Source organism: Lygodium microphyllum, chromosome 5, assembly GCF_053477565.2.
Source record: "Lygodium microphyllum isolate KBCC chromosome 5, Lygodium_microphyllum_v1.1.10, whole genome shotgun sequence".
NCBI classification, from domain to species: domain Eukaryota; kingdom Viridiplantae; phylum Streptophyta; class Polypodiopsida; order Schizaeales; family Lygodiaceae; genus Lygodium; species Lygodium microphyllum.
The window spans coordinates 80,632,384-80,654,258 of NC_141139.1; the positions used below are offsets into that span (position 1 = coordinate 80,632,384).

General features: G+C 43.6%; 2 protein-coding genes and 1 pseudogene across 2 annotated transcripts; 1 reads left to right on the forward strand and 2 right to left on the reverse strand.

Annotated features, from left to right (window-relative positions):
- Nucleotides 1-1,065: 1,065 nt before the first annotated feature.
- On the forward strand, nucleotides 1,066-5,772 carry LOC148036046 (pentatricopeptide repeat-containing protein At4g39530-like). Its single transcript, XM_087678057.1, has 2 exons — nucleotides 1,066-3,137; nucleotides 5,259-5,772. The coding sequence occupies exons 1-2, from the start codon at nucleotides 1,149-1,151 to the stop codon at nucleotides 5,262-5,264; spliced, it is 1,995 nt and encodes a 664-aa protein (XP_087534183.1). The 5' UTR covers nucleotides 1,066-1,148; the 3' UTR covers nucleotides 5,265-5,772.
- An 8,114-nt stretch (nucleotides 5,773-13,886) lies between these two features.
- Nucleotides 13,887-14,480, reverse strand: LOC148036047 (uncharacterized). The gene has a single exon (XM_087678881.1). The coding sequence runs from the start codon at nucleotides 14,478-14,480 to the stop codon at nucleotides 13,887-13,889; it is 594 nt and encodes a 197-aa protein (XP_087535007.1).
- A 115-nt stretch (nucleotides 14,481-14,595) lies between these two features.
- On the reverse strand, nucleotides 14,596-16,196 carry LOC148036048 (uncharacterized; annotated as a pseudogene).
- Nucleotides 16,197-21,875: the final 5,679 nt, after the last annotated feature.

Below are 21,875 nucleotides of genomic sequence, written 5' to 3' on the forward strand. Positions count from 1 at the left end.
GAACCTGACTCTCACAAAAACACACAAGTGCCTTATTGGCTACTCTAAAGGTTTCTTGGTGAGAGCTAAATGTTTGAGCCATGCGGTTTGCATGGCTACTCTAAAGGTTGCTTAGTGAGAGCTAAATGTTTGAGCCATGCGGTTTGCATAAATGAGAAGTTGTTGACATTTTCACATGTGGGAGAATGGGCTATTTTCCCTTGGAGGCATTGCATACCTAGGTAAGTACAATTGGGAGCAAGGGGCTCTGGGAAAATTTGGACTCATTTTGGGCATTTGAAGAATTGCCAAGTCATCACACTATTAGCAAAATGGGGCTGATTGATAAGTGAATGTATCCTAACTCAAAATTATATACCATGTAACATATCATTGGAAAGATCTTGATGGGAGGATCCTAATGCACCAACCTTTGATAAATGTGGAGTTTGTATGCTCAAGTTATGTACTTTCCATAAAAAATTAACCTCAAAAGTTTTGTGATGGAAGCCTCATCCTCATTGATTCTTATGACATATTCTCTAAGATCCGAAAGACCTTGAAAGGCCCAAAAGTGAGACCAAAAATTTCTCTCTCTTGCCCCCAACCACACCTAGCTAGGTATGGGTCCCTACCTCAGAGATGATCATGATGTTGTTTTGTAAGTCACAATATGAGAAGCCTCATAGAAGCTCATAATGTTGTTGTAATTCCCTATGTGGGAAGTAGGTAGGGGATTTTTTCTAAAACTTCTCATGATATGGTAAAGGGGTGAGAATCTTATCATGAAAAACCACCACTTCAATCTTCTTTGCCACAAGACGAGCTAGGATTTTTGGTGCAAAATACCATCGCAAAACATGAATGGTTAGGCAAAACTTTACCTAATGGTGGAAGGAATCGAAGGGCTAGTGTCTAAACAATTTGGATTGCACTTAGGGACTAGAAAGTAAACAAGAAACGTAGGTTTCATTGACCAATCATCTGGGTTTCTAGTCTTTTGACCAATCATGTGGGTTTCTAGGCTTATATAACCACTGGCTAGGTGAGAAATGCAAAGTAGACTCTTAATTGGGGTGGCACTGTCACCTTAGTCTTCTTAATTCAATGCTCCCTAACGATGTAAATTAACGAAGACTAATGGTCTCGGTGAGAAGGCAGGAGCACGAATGCATGCTGGATTGGCTCTTCCTGTCGAACAGAACCTGATCAACGCCCTGCACAGATGCAGGCAGAGCAAGAATCCGCTGCTCGCCAATCGCCTGCATTCCTACATGTGCCAGCACCAGCTGGATGTGCATGCAGTCCTCGGTAACTACCTCGTCCCCACGCTGGCTGAGTGCGGCCACCTGCGCGATGCGCAACTCGTCTTCGATCGGCTGCCCCAGCGCAATGCTTACTCTTGGACTTGCCTCATCTCTGGCTACATCCGCTACGATGATCCCCAGCGTGCTTTCTGCCTGTTCGACGATATGCACCATGAAAACGTTGTGTCTCCCAACAGGTGTACTTATCTTGCCCTGCTCGACGCTTGCGTCAGGCTGAAAGATCCTGACAGAGGCCAAAAAATACATACTGAAATCAGTAAAAAGGGACTGGATGGGCATGTTTTCTCTGGCAGTTCTGGCATCGGCAACACACTTGTCAATATGTACAGCAAATGTGGCTTCCTTGCAGAAGCACATCGAGTATTGGACACACTGCCTGTTCGAGATATTGTCTCATGGAATGCTCTGATTGCTGGATATGCTGAGAAGGGGCTTAGTGAGGATGTGTCGGACTGTTTCCAACGAATGCAGTTGGATGGCCTTTCTCCTGACTCTGTCACATATATCTGCAGCTTGAAAGCTTGTGGTGCCAAAGAAACTTTAGAAACTGGAAGACAATTACATAATGAGATAGTGAAAAGGGGAATGGAAAGAGAGCCTTATGTGGGCAACACATTGGTAGATACGTACACTAAATGTGGCTCATTAGTAGAAGCACAACGAGTGTTTGATCGCCTACAGTTTCAAAATGCAGTCTCATGGGCTGCATTAATTTCTGGGTATGCTGAACATGGTTGCAGGGAGCAAGCATGGCTCTGTGCTCAACAAATGCAGCTAGACTGTATTCCTCCTGATTTTGTCACCTTTATTTGCAGCTTGAGAGCTTGTACCACCGAGAATGCTTTGGAAACTGGTCGGCAAATTCATGGTGAAATCAGCAAAAGGGGAATTGAAGGTGAGCTCTTTGTGGGTAACAGCCTGGTAGACATGTACATCAAGTGTGGTTCACTTGTAGAAGCAAAGTGGCTGTTTGACCGGCGATCAGTGCGAACTGCAGCCTCATGGAATGCATTACTTGCAGGATATATAGCACATGGGTTTGATGAGGAGGTATTAGACAGTCTTAAACAAATGCAGCAACAAGGTGTGTGTGCTGATGTTATCACAGTTGCAATTTGCTTGAAATCTTGTGGCAACATAGGAGCCTTAGAAATGGGTCAGTATATACATGCTGAACTTGAGAAAACAGGTTCAGAAAGGAATCCGTTTCTCGGCAGTGTGCTGGTTGAGATGTATGGTAAATGTGGCTTGGTTGCTGAAGCAAGAGAGGTTTTTGATAAGTTGTCTGTCAAAGACTGTGTATGTTGGACTGCCATGATTAAATCCTATGGTGAGAACCACAAAGGAAAGATGGCTGTGCGATGTTTTGAGGATATGCAGCGACATGGTATCAAGCCAGATTCTATTACATTTAGCTGTCTTCTTGCAGCATGTGCTCATGACTGCCTAGTTTCAAAGGGTCAGGAGTATTTTGAGCTGATGAAAGAACATGGGATAGAACCGACACTGGATCACTTTACTTGCATGGTTAATCTTCTTGCAAGATCAGGACAGATCTTTGAGGCAGGAAGATGCATCAGAGCAATGCAGTCTCCTACATCCAGTTTGATTTTAACAAATCTGCTTACTGCCTGCAAAAATTATGGGGAACTGGAATTGGGGCAATGGTTCTTTCAGGAGCTTGTGGAGGGGAACCTGGACGATACTGCTGCATACTTGTTGATGGCCGACATGTATGCAAGTGTTGGCAAGTGGAATGATGCAAACAGAGTGTGTGAGTTGAGAAAATATGCAGGAGCACAGAAAAAGCCTGGTGCTGCATCAATCCAGGTTGGTATGAAACTGCATAAGTTTATAGTGGGTGTTTACCAAAGCGACCATAGTTCACAAATGTTATATCTATTAAGTTCATCCATTAAACATGAAGGATATGTACCGAATCTAGACTCGATTTTGAGACATGAATGTGATAATGAGAGTGAAAATTTGTTGAGTTCATCCATTAAACATCAAGGATACATACCAAATCTGGATTCAATCTTGAGACATGAGTTCATTTCTTCTTTTTGCCAGGGCCCCTTTCATAATGTTACAATCTTAAGGGGCTACAAACTTCCTCGAAAGGACAGAATGAAGACATAGAATGGAAATTTAATGCTTCAAAGCTGAATTCTTTAATGGCTAGCTACCTCATAGAGAAAATTTGAGAGGGATGAGAGGAAGGGGAGAAGGAGCGGTTTCCATTTTCAGCCCTAAAAAGGCTTTACTTGTATCATTTATAAGTGTTTGGGTGCCAACCGAGACAATTGGGCACTACCCTAGACAGTTCAGTGACTCATGTGCCTATAAATAGGGCATGGGTGTTCATCCATCTATACTTCACACACCCCTCTATCACTCTCTCATCCATTCATCTCTCCTATTCAACGCCCAGTAGATGCTGCCTATTGCAGCTGCCACTGCTACTGCCATCTTTCGGATCTGATTGCTGCCGCTCTCATCATCTGGAGCTTCCATCTACCTCAGCTGGCTGCTGCCCAGCCTGCCGCCCAGCCTAAGGACTGCTCTCTACCTGTGTTTTCACCTCCAGCTGCTGTTATATCCGTGTTTTTGCAGCAGACAGCTGCCCATTGTCATTCTCTTCAGCAAGCAATCACTTTACCATGCTGGTGACTTGATTTACAGGCAGGCCACAGACCTGTGTTTTGCAGTCTCTGCAGCCACCCTGCTTCACATGTGTCTCAGCAGTCATTGACACCAGCTGACCCTGCATTTGCTGTTTTCAACCCGATTCCACAAACTACAGCTTTGTTTTGGTTTATGGCAGACTATCCTCATAGTCTCTTGCCTTTGAAATACACATCCATTGCTGGTTATCATCTTCTTTCTCTCTGACAGCTTCAAGGGCTGTGGTTTACTCCCTCTACTGCTGTCCATCTTCCAGTGTATACTCCAACATCCCATTGCGAGGACTATGTTTCACTCCCTCTACTGCTGTCCATCTTTCAGTGTATACTCTGACATTCCATTGCTCAGAGAATTGCTTTTTGTGCCCTCCATAGAGCAGCTCTTTTCCTCGTCATTGACACCTTTGTCCAAAGGACTATGTTTTACTTTCTTCATAGGGCAAATTTGCATCTAGTTGTTGTTGCTTGGTTAGCCAGGTCAATGGACTGTAAAGCATAGCTCGTCCAAGAGGTTTCACCTCAAAGTAGCTAGGGCATTGGATAAAGAGTGCATGTTGGCTACCCTAGCTTTGGTAAAGCATTTAATGAAGAAGTCCTCAAGCAGTGTGAAAGAGGAATCTGTTTTTTGAGCGAGCTTTTTGAGCTTAAAATTCCCCAACTTTTGTTTAGTGAGTCAATAGTGGGGAAAGAGATGGTTAGCTCATATGCTTGTCAACAAGGAAAGTACCCAACCACCCACAAGGTTGTCAAAGAAAAAGTGAGGGCAAATAGGTGTGAAGGGAGCTATAGGTGATTGAATTGTAGGTGGAGTCTCAACATCCAAAGTGAGTTGGGTGCACTACACAATGAGATGCATAGAGAAATGCTATACAATGTAAATAAGAATGCTCATGCAGGTATTTTACTTAGACAATGTCTTTCATGAGGAAATTGTTTACTTGACAGGTGCTATTTTATAAAGATGATTTAAAGTTTATCTTTATAAAGATGATGTGAAGATCATTCAATGCAAAGGGAGAAGATAGAGAGGAATGGATGTTGATGTCTTGGATAAAAAGACTTGCCAAATTCTCTAGATAGCATGTGAAGGATAGGAATCTTTGTTAGAGTCCAGCAAATGCGAAAGCGTATGACCCGATTGAAAGGAAAAGACGTGAACATGGAGAGAGAGAGAGAGAGAGAGAGAGAGAGAGAGAGAGAGAGAGAGAGAGAGAGAGAGAGGAGCCTATCTAGTCTAAACCGAAGCAATTGGCTCTTCCTTCAGGTCTAGAGACATAGGGATGGACAGAAGCTCGCCGCAATAAAGGAAAAGCCAAGGAGATTCTTGTGCCTTCAACTCCTGCAGACCCTTCTTCATTGCTAGACCTCCTTCGCACTTATTCGCGTCATTGAGATAAATCATCGGATGCACTGACCAACAAAGTTCCTACCACCCCCAAGGATCCGCACCCCGTGAAATGGCAGCAACAACAATAGCATGCCTGTGACCTTGCAGCTCAGCTGGCATTTGATGTTGTTGGTTGTGTCATTAATCCATGGGATCACAAGTATCTAGTTTCTACTTCCCACTCTATAGATGGACCTTCGTCCTCCTCACGAGTTGCACCTCAGAGACCCAACCCTTTTGTGGTGCTAAGAGACTTCTTTGAAGATGGTGTTCTTGAGACATTGGCAGCAAAGGTCCATGCCCATGTAGCAAAATCTCGTTAGCACTCTTGAGTATGTGTGTCTATCTGGTCCCCAGGTGCCTCTTGCATAGTCATCTTTTTGTGTTTTGTTGAATCCATCATACTTGGTTCCTATGTGTTGGCCTAGTGCCGCACTGTGCTTTGTTATCTTGTTTTCTTGTACTTTTTTTTGTAATTAATATAAATTACCCATTATGAGAGAGAGAGAGAGAGAGAGAGAGAGAGAGAGAGAGAGAGAGATTATAGTGCTAAAGGCAGTAGAGTATGAAGCTGAAGATTGAAGAAGAATTTGTACAATGGGATGTTCGAGTATCACTAGCCAGAGCTTGCTCTCTAACTTGCAGAAAGTTGGATGATTGTGACCAATGGGATGAATTGCCTAAATAGGTAGAAAACAAAGCATATTGATGACCAGATTGGCTAGAATTGGCCACATGCTGCCAATATGGCCGGCTGAAGTCTAAAACTAATTGACTGCATAAGAAATGCATCGAACAATTTGTGCCACATGGCACTGCTTGTCCACCTTGCATGGCCCGTGAAAATACTGCCTAGATGCTAGCGACTGCATACAAATTGTTTGACTTGCTTCACATTGAAAAATTCTGCCCTAAACTATCCAAACATAGCCTGTGCTTGTCTTGGGGATGACCAAATATCTAGCACCCCCTCTCAATTTTTGGATGTGGCATAAGGCTCAGAGATCTAGAATGCTAACAAAAAACGGCCCGAGGAAGTGCTTGGTAAATAAATCTACCACATTATCCTTTGTCTTATAATACTCCACATCTTTGGTCTTGTTGAAGAGCTTCTCATGAATATAGTGATATTGGATCTCTATGTGCTTCGTTCTAGCATAGAACATGGGATCCGTGCCAAAGCTATGCAACTCTCATTGTTGCAAATAAGTGTAGTAGCTCTAGGCTGTAGGTTGTGAATAGCCAAGCTCCAATAATCTTCAAGGCCAAATTGTCTCTCAAGTGGTAGTACAAGCCACTTGATACTCAGCCTCTGTCGAGGATAGGACACAGTGGGTTGCTTCTTGCTACTTCGTTAGATAGCACTTATACCCAAAATGAAGCAATAACTTAATGGAGGTTGAGAGGAGAGAGAGAATGAGCAGAAGAGAGAAAATGAGAGAGAATGGCTTGTAGAAGAGAGAGAAAGACAAGAAGAAGAGAGAGAATGCCAAGAAGAGGAGAGATAAGGTAGGGGAAGCCATGGAAGTTGAAGGAGAAGAAGATGAAGATGAAAGGTATTCGTTTTGACTGATGATGCAAAAATGAAACCTCATACATCTTATATTCTTGGCCATATAGCTGGTATTTTCCCCTATTTTCCCTTGGTATTTATATTTCCTTATTTTTACATTCCATCCCCACCTAAAATGTTTTTGTCCTCCAAAACCAAAATCAAGACTTGTTACAAGGCCGGAAGTGTGGGGTTAATAGAGTACTACTTTGTTTCAGTATTAAAAGTGGGAAGGATGGGATTGGCAGGAGAGGCTTTGACCATTGTTATGATATATACATCCATGGAAATGCATTAAGTGGAAAATTTGGCCATTAATCCTTGAGCACTAGGCAGTTGGAAACTATTGACAACACGTTGTCTACTCAGACCTTGCTGTAAAGAATCAGCCACAACTTTTCATAAGCTGCGCCAAATAAGGCGTCCCGCATATCAAAGCGAAAATTTCTTGGAGTACTTTGAGCTTATGTAAGTTTAATTTGGTGGTAAAAATGGCACAGTAAAAACTATTTCAAAATAGAGCTTCTATAGATGGTGGACTGCATGCTATGTGCTCAGACCCTGGTGGAATCCATAACTTGCCGTAGGTTGCTCCAAATGAGATGTGCCGCATGTCAAAACGAAGCTTTCTTTGAGTACTTCAAGCCTAGGTAAGTTTCATTTGGCTATAAAAAGACCAGGATAATAATTGTTCCAAATAGATGGTTGTTTGGGCTGCCTATGCTAAAACGGGGGCCAAATTTAGTTGGTCATCAAGCAATAGTGCCTCTCTTACATAGGGGAATTGTGCCGGGTGAATACCAATCTAGGTAGAGCTTTTCCAAGCCATTCTTTCCCTTGAGATCAAATGGATAACATGCATGGTAGGCATCAAGAGCATAAAGGTCATCCATACAAGCGTGGGTTAGTGCACTGCCACTGAGGTGAAAAGGACAATTGTGATCCAATACACCTGCTATGCCATAGAAGTGATCCATGGTGTTATCCTCGAGCACTGATTGTGGCGCAAGATCCTCAATGACTAGCATGGTAGCATTTACTGGGAGCATGTCCATGACCCCTACAGTCGTCTCCTTCTCACGACGTTGTAGTGAGAGGCTCTCTTGATCAACAATGTGCTCATGATCTTCAACTTGATCAATAGTTTGCCCATGATCTTCTTCCTTGAATTGAGGTTCTTCTTGCTTTTGACCCGCATCACAAGTCATCTCTTGTTGTAAGGATGGCTGAACTATATCCCCATTACTGCATTGTTTAGCATATAAGGCAAGCATTTTTCTTTCAAGTTAGCATTTTTTAACAAGAGATTTTTTGTCATCTCCACACATGCTCAAAGGTTTGCACTATGAATACAAAGCTTAAGTAGTATGAAACAAGCATGTTCCTTGGCCTTAGCAAAGCTCGTCTCAAGTAGCTTGACCAACGAAGTTTCGCCTTTTGCAATTGTCCATGCCAATTGCTTGTCCAACGAAGCCCACACCCATTGTTTGACCAATGGAGGTGTGTGAGCTACCATTGCCCACTCATTAGTAGCAACCTCTATAATAACAATGGAGAGTAGTGTTAGAAGTGATGCAACAATGGAAGCATAGACAAGTGTTGAAATAAATTGTTGAACACAAGACAGAAAAGAAAGAAAACATAAGAACACTGCAAAAGAAGAGAACACAGAGATGTGCTCGAGAAATGGAATTCATATACCAAACACAAAAATGATGCGTACAACAATGAGTCACTAGTTGCATGGGCATCGACATTGGCTTCTCTCCTCCAATAGGGAGACCACGTAAAGAATGATGATGATTTGAATGAGGAGGAGGAGGAGCCCCTAAATAAATAGGCCCAAAATATGCCAAATATGACAGTTGGTCGTACAACATTTAATGCTGGCCGATTGGCCATAAATGCTACACAAAAATCACTAAAATAATGCCTAAATTACAGACTAAAATGCCCATCCCATCTGGCATACACAAATTCACACATGAATTGACAATCCTACTAACACCCTCTTTCATATCATGGGTGATCTGATACAATACAATTATACAATGATAATGAGTCATCACAGTCCATACAACATAGAACCACTAGAGTAGAACCATGGATACCTAAGTAGTGGGTGATCAAGCCACCACCAAGATCCCTCGGAGAGAATCTAAGGTCAATGTTGATCGTACCAGCTCGTGAAATAGAGAAGAGTCATAATAGATCTTTGTGTCTGTCAACAATGTTTCACAGCAGCATACAAGACCATCTTGTCAAAAATGCCTCGGAACATACATGACCATGGATTCCCCGCCTTTGGCCAAGACCACCAAGGTGTTTCCTCATGTGAGCTCGGCGGGCTAGGAGTTAATCCCTCTCTGTGTCAAATAAACAACCCATCATGAACTCGGATGTCAATCCTAGCTCCAAGATTTGAACCTGTCAAACTTCGGTTGATGTGTCAGGGACATTCCTCTCTGAAACCTGTGCACTAGTATACCTGTATAGATGAGGCTTAGCTGCCCCATCTCACTAGCTTCTCACACTCCCTCTCTAGCATTGGAGAGTTGTGAGGGATGTTCGCATCACCTGGAGTAAGGGGCAGTCAAGCCTTTCCCTTGGTGTGAAGAAGGGGATCCCGTCTATGCCTTGGATTTTCCCTTGGCCAGAGGATCAGAGTTGGAGTTTGAGGAAGAGGATGACTCATCGGAGGAGTTCGCTTCTCACTTCTTCTACTTCTTCTTCTTTCGTGGGGCTGCTAACTCCTTGTAGTCCTTTTGCAAGTGTCGCTTCTTACCATAGTGATAACATTGGGCCTTAGACTTCTTTTTCCTATCACCCCTCTTAGAAGCTATAAAGGCCTCACTAGAACCTCCATAATGAGACGGAAGCCACCCTTGAAATGCATAGATGCCTCATGCTCAAGCAACATGGAGAATATATGTGTAAAGCTCACAAGTGTAGAGAATGTTTACTCGTAAAGCATTGGCCACTCCATCAAACCTAGGGGGGAGCTCATAAGAGTATCGTTCCCATGAGATATGCCTCTGGAATGGTAGATTGCATGTATCGAAGCTAGTCATGTACTTGTGTAACACAGAGTAAAAATGATTGAATGGTGTTTTTCGGCTCAAAACATTGAAAATTTCCCTGATATAGCAAAACTTGGAAGAATTTCCAGTGGTGTGTAAAAAATCAAAGAGCCTATCATCAGATGTCTCAATTATCTCCTCCTCATCCATTCCTTCCAGAGATAGCTTCCTCTTTGTCATCTTGACCAGAAAAATATTTATCCCTGAAAAAAAAAGCAGAATAGAACCAATATCCAATAAAACAAGATGGAACCATGAAAAGAGGCCCCAACATTGATTTTCCAAGACAAAAAAATCAAAAAAGGAGAATTTTTTAGTTGACCGATGAAACGCGAAAATTCAAGTGTGTAAGGCAAATGCCTGTGAAGGAATCGTGTTTCATCGGACACTAGCTTGAAGACAAAAATTATTCTAATATGTGGCCGGTGAAACGCGATACTAAGCAAAATATCATCAACAGAGACATTGTTTCGCGTTTCACTGGTCAAAAATTGCAAATGAAGAAAATAAACATGAACAATAAATAAATTCTATGGAAACACACAAATTGATGATAAAATCATTTTTGGAAAAGCTATGCTGCTTTTGAAAGATAGAAAGCACATAACATCTTTAATTGTTCAAGTGTTATAAAACATTCTTTCTATATTAATCAAATTTATTTTGTTAAAATGCTTGTAAGCAATGAAGGGGAACTAGGAGATGGAGGAAAGCCACGGAAGGCAAGGGAAGATAGAGAAGGAAGGCGAGATAGGAGTAGCGTGAATTGAGAGAGAGCACAGGTGAGGAAGGAAGCAGATTGAGTTGGAGATTAGATGTCAAATCAAAAATGGTACCTTACAATCCTTTTGGGGTTGACTTATATAGTCCCCCACATTTCACACATTTCCCCTACTATTTTCCCATCTATTTTCCACATAAAATCCATGCTTTTCCCACCTTCATTACAGCCATCACTTCCCAAAGTATTTTGCCCTCAAAATTTCCATGAGGCTGCCTTGAATGAGAAAAATACAGCAGAAACTGATCAGCTTTGTAGGAGATAGGGGTAGTCTTGCACAATGCTCTCAGGTTGCCAAGAATTCTCATCTTCAGATAAACCTTTCCATTTGATGAGGTATTCTGTGTAGGCTTTGTTCCTGAGCACGTGATCTCTGAAGCCTTTGACTTGCTCCGGCACATAAATGATGTGGCCCTCTTCATCCATAGGAGGCAACTCAGGAAGAACGTGGACATGCTGTCCGACATGTGGTTTCAGCAATGATACATGGAAAACATTATGGATCTTGGAGGTCCTGGGTAGTTTCAACTGATATGCTACCTCCCCAACTCTGCAGACGATTTTGTAGGGGCCATAATACTTGTGGGCAAGCTTGGTGTTGGTATTACCTTTCAGTGAGGCATATCGATTCTTATGGAGACGTAATGCACATAATCCCCGTCTTCAAAAGATAAGTACCTCCTTTGTTCATCCGCATACTTCTTCTGCTTGGCTTGGGCATCCTGCATATTCTTCTTAGCCAACTGCAGAAGGGCATCCATACTCTCCAAATCATTTCTTGCTTGCTGATTTTTCACAGCCAAGTCTGCAACCCTGGAAGGCATTCCCACTTTGCATCCATACATAGCCTCGAATGGACTCATGCCAATAGAGAGGTGTTTGGTGCTGTTGTAACAAAATTCAGCCAATGCTAACCATTTGTCCCAAGACTTTTGTGTGTCATGACAGCAATGCCTTAAATACTCCTCCAACCATTTGTTCACCCTCTCTGATTGTCCATCTGTTTGGGGATGATAAGCAGTACTAGGCCCAAGGGAAGTACCAACTGCAGTGAATAATTCCTGCCAAACGTGGCCCATAAACCTAGCATCCCGGTCACTGACAATCTCTTGAGGAAAACCATGGTGCTTGAACACATTTTCAATGAATTGCCAGGCAACTTGTGAAGTTGAGTACCGAGTCCTAGTCGGTATGAAATGGGCCTGCTTGGTCATCCTGTCAACTACCACGAATATGCTATTCCAACCCTTATCTGTAGAAGGCAAGCCTGTAATGAAGTCCATGGCAATGTGAGTCCATTTGCCTTCAAGAATGGGTAGCGGTTGCAGAAGGCTTGCGGGTAACCGGCTGTCCACTTTATTTTGTTGGCAGTGCAAACATTCATTGACAAACTTAACCACATCTCGCCACAAGCCATCCCACATAAAGCTCTCCTTGACCTTTTCATATGTTTTTGTGATACCCGTATGCCATGACATAGGAGATGAGTGTATTTCCTATAATACTAACCACCTGTACTTGGAGTCGGGCACAAGATAAATTCTGTCCCTGCACCATAACAGTCCGTTGCGGAGCTGAAATCGAACATGTCCTTGGCTGGACGGACTCTGTAACTCCACAAAGATAGGGGCTGCATCAGAATTTTGCATGTATTCCTCCTGAATCCCAAGTATCCACTCCTGATGAAGCGTGGAAATGGCAGACAGTTTGCATGACCACATCCTGGACAAAGCATCAGCAACCACATTCTCTTTCCCTTTTCTATATTCAATGTCAAAGTCATAGGACTGAACTGCAGCCAGCCATCTCTTCTACTTCATGGATAAATTAGGCTGCGTTAAAAAGTACTTGAGTGTCCTGTGATCCGTTTTGACCTTAATCTTGCTACCGTACAAGTAGTGGTGCCATTTTGCAAAAGCATGCAAGATTGCCAGCATCTCTTGATCATAAACATGATAATTCATTTCTCTGGCATTAAACTTCCTGCTCTCAAAAGCAATCACACCATGCTCTTGTCTTAAGACAGCCCCTAAACCTTTGCCACTGGCATCCGTCTCAATAATGAAAGACCATGAGAAATCAGGGCACACCAATACAGGTGCTTTACTAAGGGCATCCTTGAGGTTATCAAAGCTGAGTTGTGCTGCTTCTGACCATTGGAAGGCATCCTTTTTCAGCAAATCAGTGAGAGGGGCAGCCCTTTTGGCAAAGTGCCTAATGAATCTCCTGTAAAAAGAAGCAAGACCCAAAAAACCCCTGAGTTGCGTGGTATTATGTGGCTGCGGCCACTCCTTAATGCATTTCACCTTAGCTGGGTCTACCCTGATTCCGTGCCTGCTTACAACATGACCAAGATATTCAACCTCATCTGCCATAAATGGGCACTTGCTGGCCTTGGCATAAAGCTGATGCATCCTCAAAATTTCTAGCACTTGTTGGATATGGTCAATGTGTTCCTGTGCATCCTTACTATAAATGAGAATGTCATCGAAAAATACCAGTACACATTTGAAAAGAAGGTGGTGCAAGATCTTGTTCATGAGTGCCTGGAAGGTGGCTGGTGCATTAGTCAAACCAAAAGGCATCACCTTGAACTCATATAATCCTCTTTTTGTATGAAAGGCAGTCTTATGGTCATCACCCTCTTTCATCCTAATCTGATGGTAACCTGACCTCAAATCAATCTTCGTGAAATACTGAGCACCCTTGAGTTCATCCAGTAGGTCATCAATCCTGGGAATAGGAAACTTGTTCTTAATGGTGGTCTTATTCAAATCTCTGTAATCAATGCACATACGAAAAGAGCCATCCTTCTTCTTCACCAGGAGTACTGGAGATGCAAAAGGCGAGGTGCTATGATCAATGAAGTTTTTCTCAAGTAAATCTTGCACCTGTGTTGCCACTTCTTCTCGTTCAACCTTAGAAAGTTGATACGGGGCCTTGTTTATTGGTTTATTGCCATGTTCTAGAACTATGGCATGATCAACATCTCTTTTTGGGGGCAACTGAGATGGCATATCAGCAAACACATCCCCAAATTCTAAGAGCAATTTCTGCATTTCACAATTATCCACATGGGGAATACCACCCTCCTAAGGTACAGAGACATTCAATGCATAAATGGCACTTTCTTTCTTGAGCTCCCTAGCTAGCTGCCTTGCTGAAATGACCTGCAATTTCTGATTCACAATGCCCTGCAATGTAACAGTTCTACCCTTGTGGCAAAACTCAAGAGATAAGGCATTCAAATCTATACTGATTTTCCCCAATGATTGCAGCCAATCACAACCCAGGACAGCATCTATTGGCCCCATATCCAATGCCAGAAGATCACCTGCAAATTCATAATCATCAGAGAACTTGATCCTGGCATCCTGGCAACGTCTGCTGATCATATGCTGTCCATTCGCTATCTCCTCTTTCAGACCATGGTCTATCTCTGTAGCAACCAATCCCACTCTTTGCAATGTTCTGCAATTAATGAAACTGTGAGTGCTATCACTGTCTACCAATACATGAACGGATCTGCCACTAATCATTCCTTTCAACCTGATTGTGTCAGCACTTTTGGCACCCATCAAGGCATGAAGTGAGATGGTATACAGTGTAGACTGGGCATCCCAATAAATCCGCTCATCATCCACAGGGACATTACCATTAGCATCACCTCTGACATGAAAGGGCATTGTAGGTTGATGCTCCAACACAGAGAGTGTTGGCTTACGGCCTTTCCTGCCACATGTAGGCTGAATATCAATCTCATGCATCACACGAGTGGCTTGCTCAATAGCCCCACCCGGATCAAAGGGAAATGCAGTCCCCTTTGTAGCTTCTGTGTCAGGAGATTCATTTGCATCATGAGCTCCTGTCAATTCCTCATGAGAGACATCATGGGGGTCTGCTACATCAGCCACTTCATCATCATCTGATAATTCAATTATCATGCTGAGTTTGGCTGAGCTGACATTCTTCATTTTGCACACATCTCGGTGCTCAGGTGTCCATTTCTCTCCACACCTAAAGCATAAATTTACCTTTTTCCTACTGTCCATTATGGCCCTGGAATGTTGTTTAACTTCTGATTTGTCAAAACCAGCACTGGGTTTGACACCTGACTTTGCATCCATGGGCCTGTATGGCTTTGCATATGGCATTTTACTCCCAGTAACCGTTGGATATCGTGGAAAGGGGGCAGCTGCTGATTTCTTATCGATCCAATCAGCAAACTTTGCCTTCCTGTCAGCGTCATAAACAGTACCATAGGAGCTACGTGACAAATGCTTGTACTTGCCAGCATATTTTGGCTCAAACACCTCAGCAAGCTGGGCTGCTCGCTCAATGGTTTGAGGATTATGAGCTCTCACATCAGCAGCCAGAGAGGGATTTAAGCCTTGTATAAAATGCAGCAGCTTCCCCTTCTCGGAAATGTCCTGTACAAATAAGGAAAGCCTCCAAAAACGCTGCAAGTACTCCTGGACTGTACCTGTCTGAGATAGTGCATAAAAATCAGCTAGGCATTGTTCAAGGATTAGGGCCGAGACGAAAGTCGTGACCATAAGCTCCTTGAACTGTTTCCATGTGGTCGGCTTTTGAGGTGACTCTCGCATGTAACGCCACCATGTACGTGCATAATCCTGTAAATGCATACCAGCAAAAATGATCCTTTCCTCATCATTCTTAGGGTAGAAGCGGAAATAATCTTCCAGCTTCGTGAGCCACTCCTCCAACTCATTGGGAGTGCGAGTGTCACCCTTAAACTTATGCACAGAGATTTTATCTTTCACATCTTTGGCTGCGTTATTCCTGGAGTGACTACCAGCATATCTAGCATCCTCACGCTTGAAGCTCACATATTGTGAAAAGGGCATCTCATCACGAACATCCTCAGGCAAAGCCCTGTATGAACGTAAGGCATCTGAAAGCATATCATCCATGTTTGCATACTGCCCACTTCTAGCATCATGCTGGCTAGGAGAACCACTCCCTTGATGCATAAAGTGCGTCTGACTGAAAGCATTACCTCCCTGATATGCAGGCTGAGTTTGACTGAATGTATTAACAGGAGGTGTCATCGAAGCATGCAATCCCTGCTGAGTCTGCCTTCCAAAGACATCTCGGTGAGTGGGTGGCATAGAAAAAGGCTGAGAAGAGGACTGGCCTCTCTCCCAACTTCCCTAAAACCCAACACCCAATCTAGGCATGCTCGCCGTGGGCGGAAATATGCCAGTAGGCCGGCCCAAAATGGACGGCTCAGCCAATGAAATCTGCGAGCCAAATGGTGGCCTGGAATCAAAAAAAGAAGTGCTCGGCCTCACAGGCAAGGCATCGCCTATATCAACATAATCCCCATGTTGGGGTGCATGCATAGAACCAGCATCATAAGTGCGATGGCCATCAGCCATAAATCCCCTGCGTGGGTCAGGAAAATCACCCTGGCTATTCGACTGATCCCCGTGCTAGGGTGCGGCCTGCTTACCCTTATCATGCATACTGATGGCAGTAGTGATCTGCTGCCCAATGTTCTGACCCATCTGGGTGATAGCTGTATCGTGCATAGCCATAGCAGTGGTGAGCTGTTGCCCCAATTGCTGACCCATCTGTTGAAAAGCCCCTTGAAGCATCGAGGCCAATGCATCCAAAAACTGTGTGCCTGTAGGCATAGCAGGAACTGGCTGTGAGGGAGGTACACCCTCTGTAGCTGGCATCTGCTCTTGCTGAGCAACATCATCGCCATGCTGAAACGTCTCATCTGATTGGGGTGCACGCTTGGGGGCCATGAGTGCGCGATGGAGTCGATGAAGAGGCTTGAAGAAAACTCGGTGAAGAGGATGGAGAGAATGCTCGAAATGAGCCACAAAGGTGGCTGAGAAGGGCCCAGAACACGGCTGTAGAAGTGCCCTAAAAGAGGGTTTTTTTTTTTTTTGGGAAGTCCTAGGACTGTCCTAGCCTATCTAGGACCGTTAGGACTGTCCTAGCCTAACTAGGATTGTTAGGACCAGACTAACTAAACTAACTCACAATTAATGAGTTAATTACCCCTCAGGTTAACTAACCTTATTAACCGTAGGAAATAGATTAGAAAATTATTCTAAGGTATGAAAACGGTGGCGGAAACGGTGGCCAGCGGAAGGTGCAGGCGGGTGACGGAAACAGTGGCGGAGGAACGATGGAATCGCGGCAGCGTATGACAACGAGGGGTGCACTAAACAGGCACGAAGAGATTGTCAGTCCGGTGGAGATGGCGTATTCCGGTGGAGATGATGCGACGACGGGGCGGTGGAGATTGCAAGCCGGTGGAGATGGCGTATTCCGGAGGAGATGGCGTATTACTACCTCGTGGTCGAGCAACACTGGCGAAGATGGTGGCAGGCAGTAACGGTGACGTGAATAGAAAAAAAAGACGGATGGAACTGTAGCGAATGGACAGAACGGTGAGGGTGACGTGAGGCAGAGAAGTGACGGCTGAAGAGAGGCTGCTGGTTTCTCCAAACGAAATGTTGAGTTCGTGATTGGCGGAAGCAAACGGAATGGCTCATTGGTGGAATCGGTGTGTGAGGGAGTTTGGCCGCCCTGAGTGCCTTGATTCCAATCGACCTGCACTCTCTTTCACGTGCTGGATTCCGCTTGGTTCACCTAGATAACAATAGTTTTGTCCATCGATGCAAAGCTGCTCTGTAGGTGCCAGAATTTTAGGCTCTAATACCATGCAATGAAGGGGAACTGGGAGATGGAGGAAAGCCACGGAAGGCAAGGGAAGATAGAGAAGGAAGGGGAGATAGGAGTAGCGTGAATTGAGAGAGAGCACAGGTGAGGAAGGAAGTAGATTGAGTTGGAGATTAGATGTCAAATCAAAAATGGTACCTTACAATCCTTTTGGGGTTGAATTATATAGTCCCCCACATTTCCCACATTTCCCCTACTATTTTCCCATCTATTTTCCACATAAAATCCATGCTTTTCCCACCTTCATTACAAACTTCATCTATTGAAGCTACCCCTAAAGGGTCACAATAATCATGGGGGAAGGGGCCTTGTACAACATCTAAAGTTTCGACCATATTTTTGGTGATGTCTTGCAAGAGGTAACCGCAGGTAGAACTTCTTTAGAAATACATTGAAGCATTGCTGAATATGCATGTGCACCATCCAAATCCCAGGTAAGCATAGCTTCCGCATGGTTGTCTTTGTCAAAATCTTCGGGAAGAGGAAAAGGACATTGAGGCTAAGGAAGAGCTTCACACACAATGTTCCAAATTCGCTTTTGCACAAACCAAGCTTTCATCACAACACTCTATGTAAGATAGTTAGGTCCATGTAACTTATCATTTATAAGTGCATGGAGGAGCCATATGGAGAGGAGAAGCGAAGATAGAGGATAGAGGGTCTATGGAGAGAGAATACAGCCAAACCAACAGCAAAGACTTCACATGCAATGTAACAAAAAATATGATTAAAACGAAGGTCGATTGCTGCAAAATGAAGAAAAACTAGTAAAAAATTGCAAGAAATAGCAAAAATGGCATGTACAAATAGTCCCCCAGCCATGGTTAGGGGTAGAAAATGAAAAACACAGGCTAATGGAGCATTTAATGCAGCAAATTGACGATTGCAGGCTGAAATCCAAGCATAGGCTGAAAACGTAGGGTGCTAGTTTGAAAAACGCAGGCCTGATTAGTGGGGGGGAGAAAGACTTGTAATCAGTAGAAAAATTGCAGTAGGAACCTAGATCATGTAATTTGATACCATGTCAGAAGTGGTGCAACAATGGAGGCATAGACAAGTATTGAAATAAACTGCTGAACACAAGACAAAAGAGAAAGAAAAAAAAAGAACATTGCAAAAGAAGAGAACTCAGAGATATGCTTGGGCAATGGAATCTATATACCAAACACGAGAATGACGCATACAATAGTGAGTCACTGGCTGCGTGGGCATTGGCACTGGCTCCTCTCCCCAACAGGAAGACCACTTGAAGAATAATGATGACTGAATGAGGAGGAGCCCCTAAATAAATGGCCCAATATATGCCAAATATGGCAGCTGGTTGGCCAGCATTTAATGCTGGCCAAGGGGCATAAACTGCCACAAATGCCATACAAATATCACCAAGATAATGCCTAAATTACAGATTAAATACCTAGCCCATCCGGCATGCACAAACTCACACATGAGCTGACAATCCTACTAACAGGTAGTGCCATTACATATTCTTGTCACTGTTGAGAGGACCGTTCTAATAATTATACGAGTGGCGCCTTGAAAGGGCTGCAAAAGAGTTATGTCACTAGTACACAAATCTCCAAGTGACTCAATTAGGTCAGTTTGCTGCTCTGCATTAACCATTGGTATCAATCCAACCAGTAGTGGGTTCCACATGACCTATTTACTCTTGCAAAACAATGTTGGGATAAAGATTGATGAGACCCTCGATAATGCATTGCTGTACCAGCTGAGGAGCACAAGATATTAGGTGTTGTACAAGCACTTGTTCGATCATGACTGCATCTATCACTTCTACTGCCATCATGGCATCATCAAAATTCATAAGTCCATAATACACCAATCATGTCAGCAATTTCGGCATCTAACTTGCTGAACTTAATTTCTTTTGTAATACTTACGATTACATCAGACATACCATTAAGAATGTTGGCTAGAGCAGCCATTGCATTTTCTTGCAACACACCAACAAACTTTCCCTACATGGATTCCCTTGAAGGTGCTGCTTGGCACTTACCAAGAGAGGTATTGCACCAACATCATACAAAAACCACCTTGCTTCCTTAGAAGTCAATGAGAGTGCTCTTAATGTGCTAGCTACCTCAGCTTTGACAGACGTATTAATATCAGGGCATATGAGTTTGACTAGTAGTGAATCAACTGCCCAATCACTAAAATTAGTGTAATGTCTCCACGTTTGCTTGAGTGCATGCATTGCCATGTGATACTTCTGGACCTGAGAAATTCTTCCAAGGTCTTGGAGGCATTTGCAGATCAATCACATAATCAGTAATACACTCGTGAACATTACTTCTTGTTGGTGAAACTGATCTGAAAGCTGCAGAAGAACTCTCTCTTTCCAGTCCATGCTCTGCAAGATGGAGGTTTTGATGCTATTTCTTCCAATTACACTGTTTGAAGGGGGTAGGGTGTTCTTTTTAGGGGTGCTATGCATAGAACCATCAAAACTCTCTGCTTGCTGTAATAGCCGACTTCACTCTTGCCTTTGGGAGTTGAGGTAAAATCTCCAATTGTCTCTGAACCTGTCATGGCAGAGGAAAAGGGCAAAGTGGAGCTTGATTGGGAGCCACAGCATTAAACAGTACTCCCTAACTCAAGAACATTCTCATCGCCATTTTGAGCTGTTGGTTTTCTGGGAAAATGCTTAGAATAGGTGTGCAGTGGGGACATACCCTTCATTGCATCCATCCATGGTTGAGAGTGCAACGATTCTCAGCAAAAATGTGCAGAATAGCTACTTTTATATCGCCTCTTCTTTCTGCCATGCTGAGTTGAGAGAGAGTGAACATAGAGAGAAGAGAGAAGTGAAATGCAGAAAATTTGTAGTGTAGAATGTTGTATAGGAATGCAAAAATATGCACGGGTGCAAAGAGAATACAGAAATATACACGGGTGCAAAGAGAATATTTGCGTTTGTCTCCGTCTTGAGGACCTCGATCTTCGTTAGCCCGCGTGCTGTCAGTTTTAGCAGGCTGTCTCTGTTAGATGTCAGATGTTGTCCAAGTGCTGGATTGGATTGCTATAAATAGCAGAGGAAAAATACCAAAAAAATGACCAGAATTAGGTTGGCTGCCTGAAACTGTTTGATTGATGCTGTACTTGATCGACTGTGCTGACGTGGCAACTATCTGCCGACTGGTCTAGCCGTATTGCACCTGTTGACGTGGCTCCTGTGACTGCTGACATGGCACACTGGCCAGCCGTACTGCTCTGCATATTGCTGTCTAGGGAATGACTCTCTAACACTCTCTCTCAGATCCTGGACAGGCCTTCGTGAACAAATCTGCAAGATTATCCTCTGTCTTGCAGTACTCCACATCAATGGTCCCATCTAGAAGCTTCTCACGAATGAAGTGATATTGGATCTCAATGTGCTTCGTCCGAGAATGAAATACAGGATTCTGTACCAAGGCAATGCAACTCTCATTGTCACACCGTAGAAGAGTAGGACGAGTCTGGGGGCAGCCAAGCTCCTCCAACAATCTCCGAAGCCACACAACCTCACATGTGGTGGAAAACACCCATAGTAAAACAAAGATTAACACGAGTGTTGAGTAGCCAAATCAAGGATCCAATCAACTAACGGTAGCGGGAAGCATCCGTCAAGGAAGAATCTGAGTGTGAAGGGGCCTTCCAGTTCGGATCCATAGGAGTAGAAATGGTCAGACAAGTCTCCATCTCAAAAGTCACCAAGAGCTGCTGAATGTATCTTTGCTGAGAGATGAAAATCCCCCTCTGAGACCGATAAATCTTGTGACCCAAGAAGAAATGAAGTAGCCCTAAATTTGTCATCTCGAATGTCTGATGTAAAGCTGTCTTGGTCTCTTGGACCTTCTGTGCATGGTCACTTGTAAGAATCGAATCATCAACATACAACACAAACAACACATGACCAGCCTCAGAAGTGTGCACATAAAGCTACGCATCGGCCTTGGAGCATTGATATCCCAACTTTGACTAAAGAAACGAGTTAATCTTCTCGTTCCATGCACGCGGAGTGTGCTTGAGGCTATACAAGGCCTTCTTCAAATTCTCGATCCATGATTAGAAGATACTCATAGTTTAGGTGGCCAAACCGAGCATGCCATAGCTCGGACTGTATTTGAGAGATAAGAATAAGAGAGGTAAGAGCTGTAGAAGACTTCAATTTGTAGATGCCTGTCGTGTCTAATACGCATACCAAGTATGTGAGCGGCCTGTCCCAGATCTTTCATCTCAAAGCTCTTTTTGAGCTGAGCCTTAAGAGCATCTAGCTCATCATGAGCTTTCCCTGCTACTATTAGCATATCATCCACATAGAGTACCAAAATCAATAAAAAACCATCATGGCTTTCTTCGTG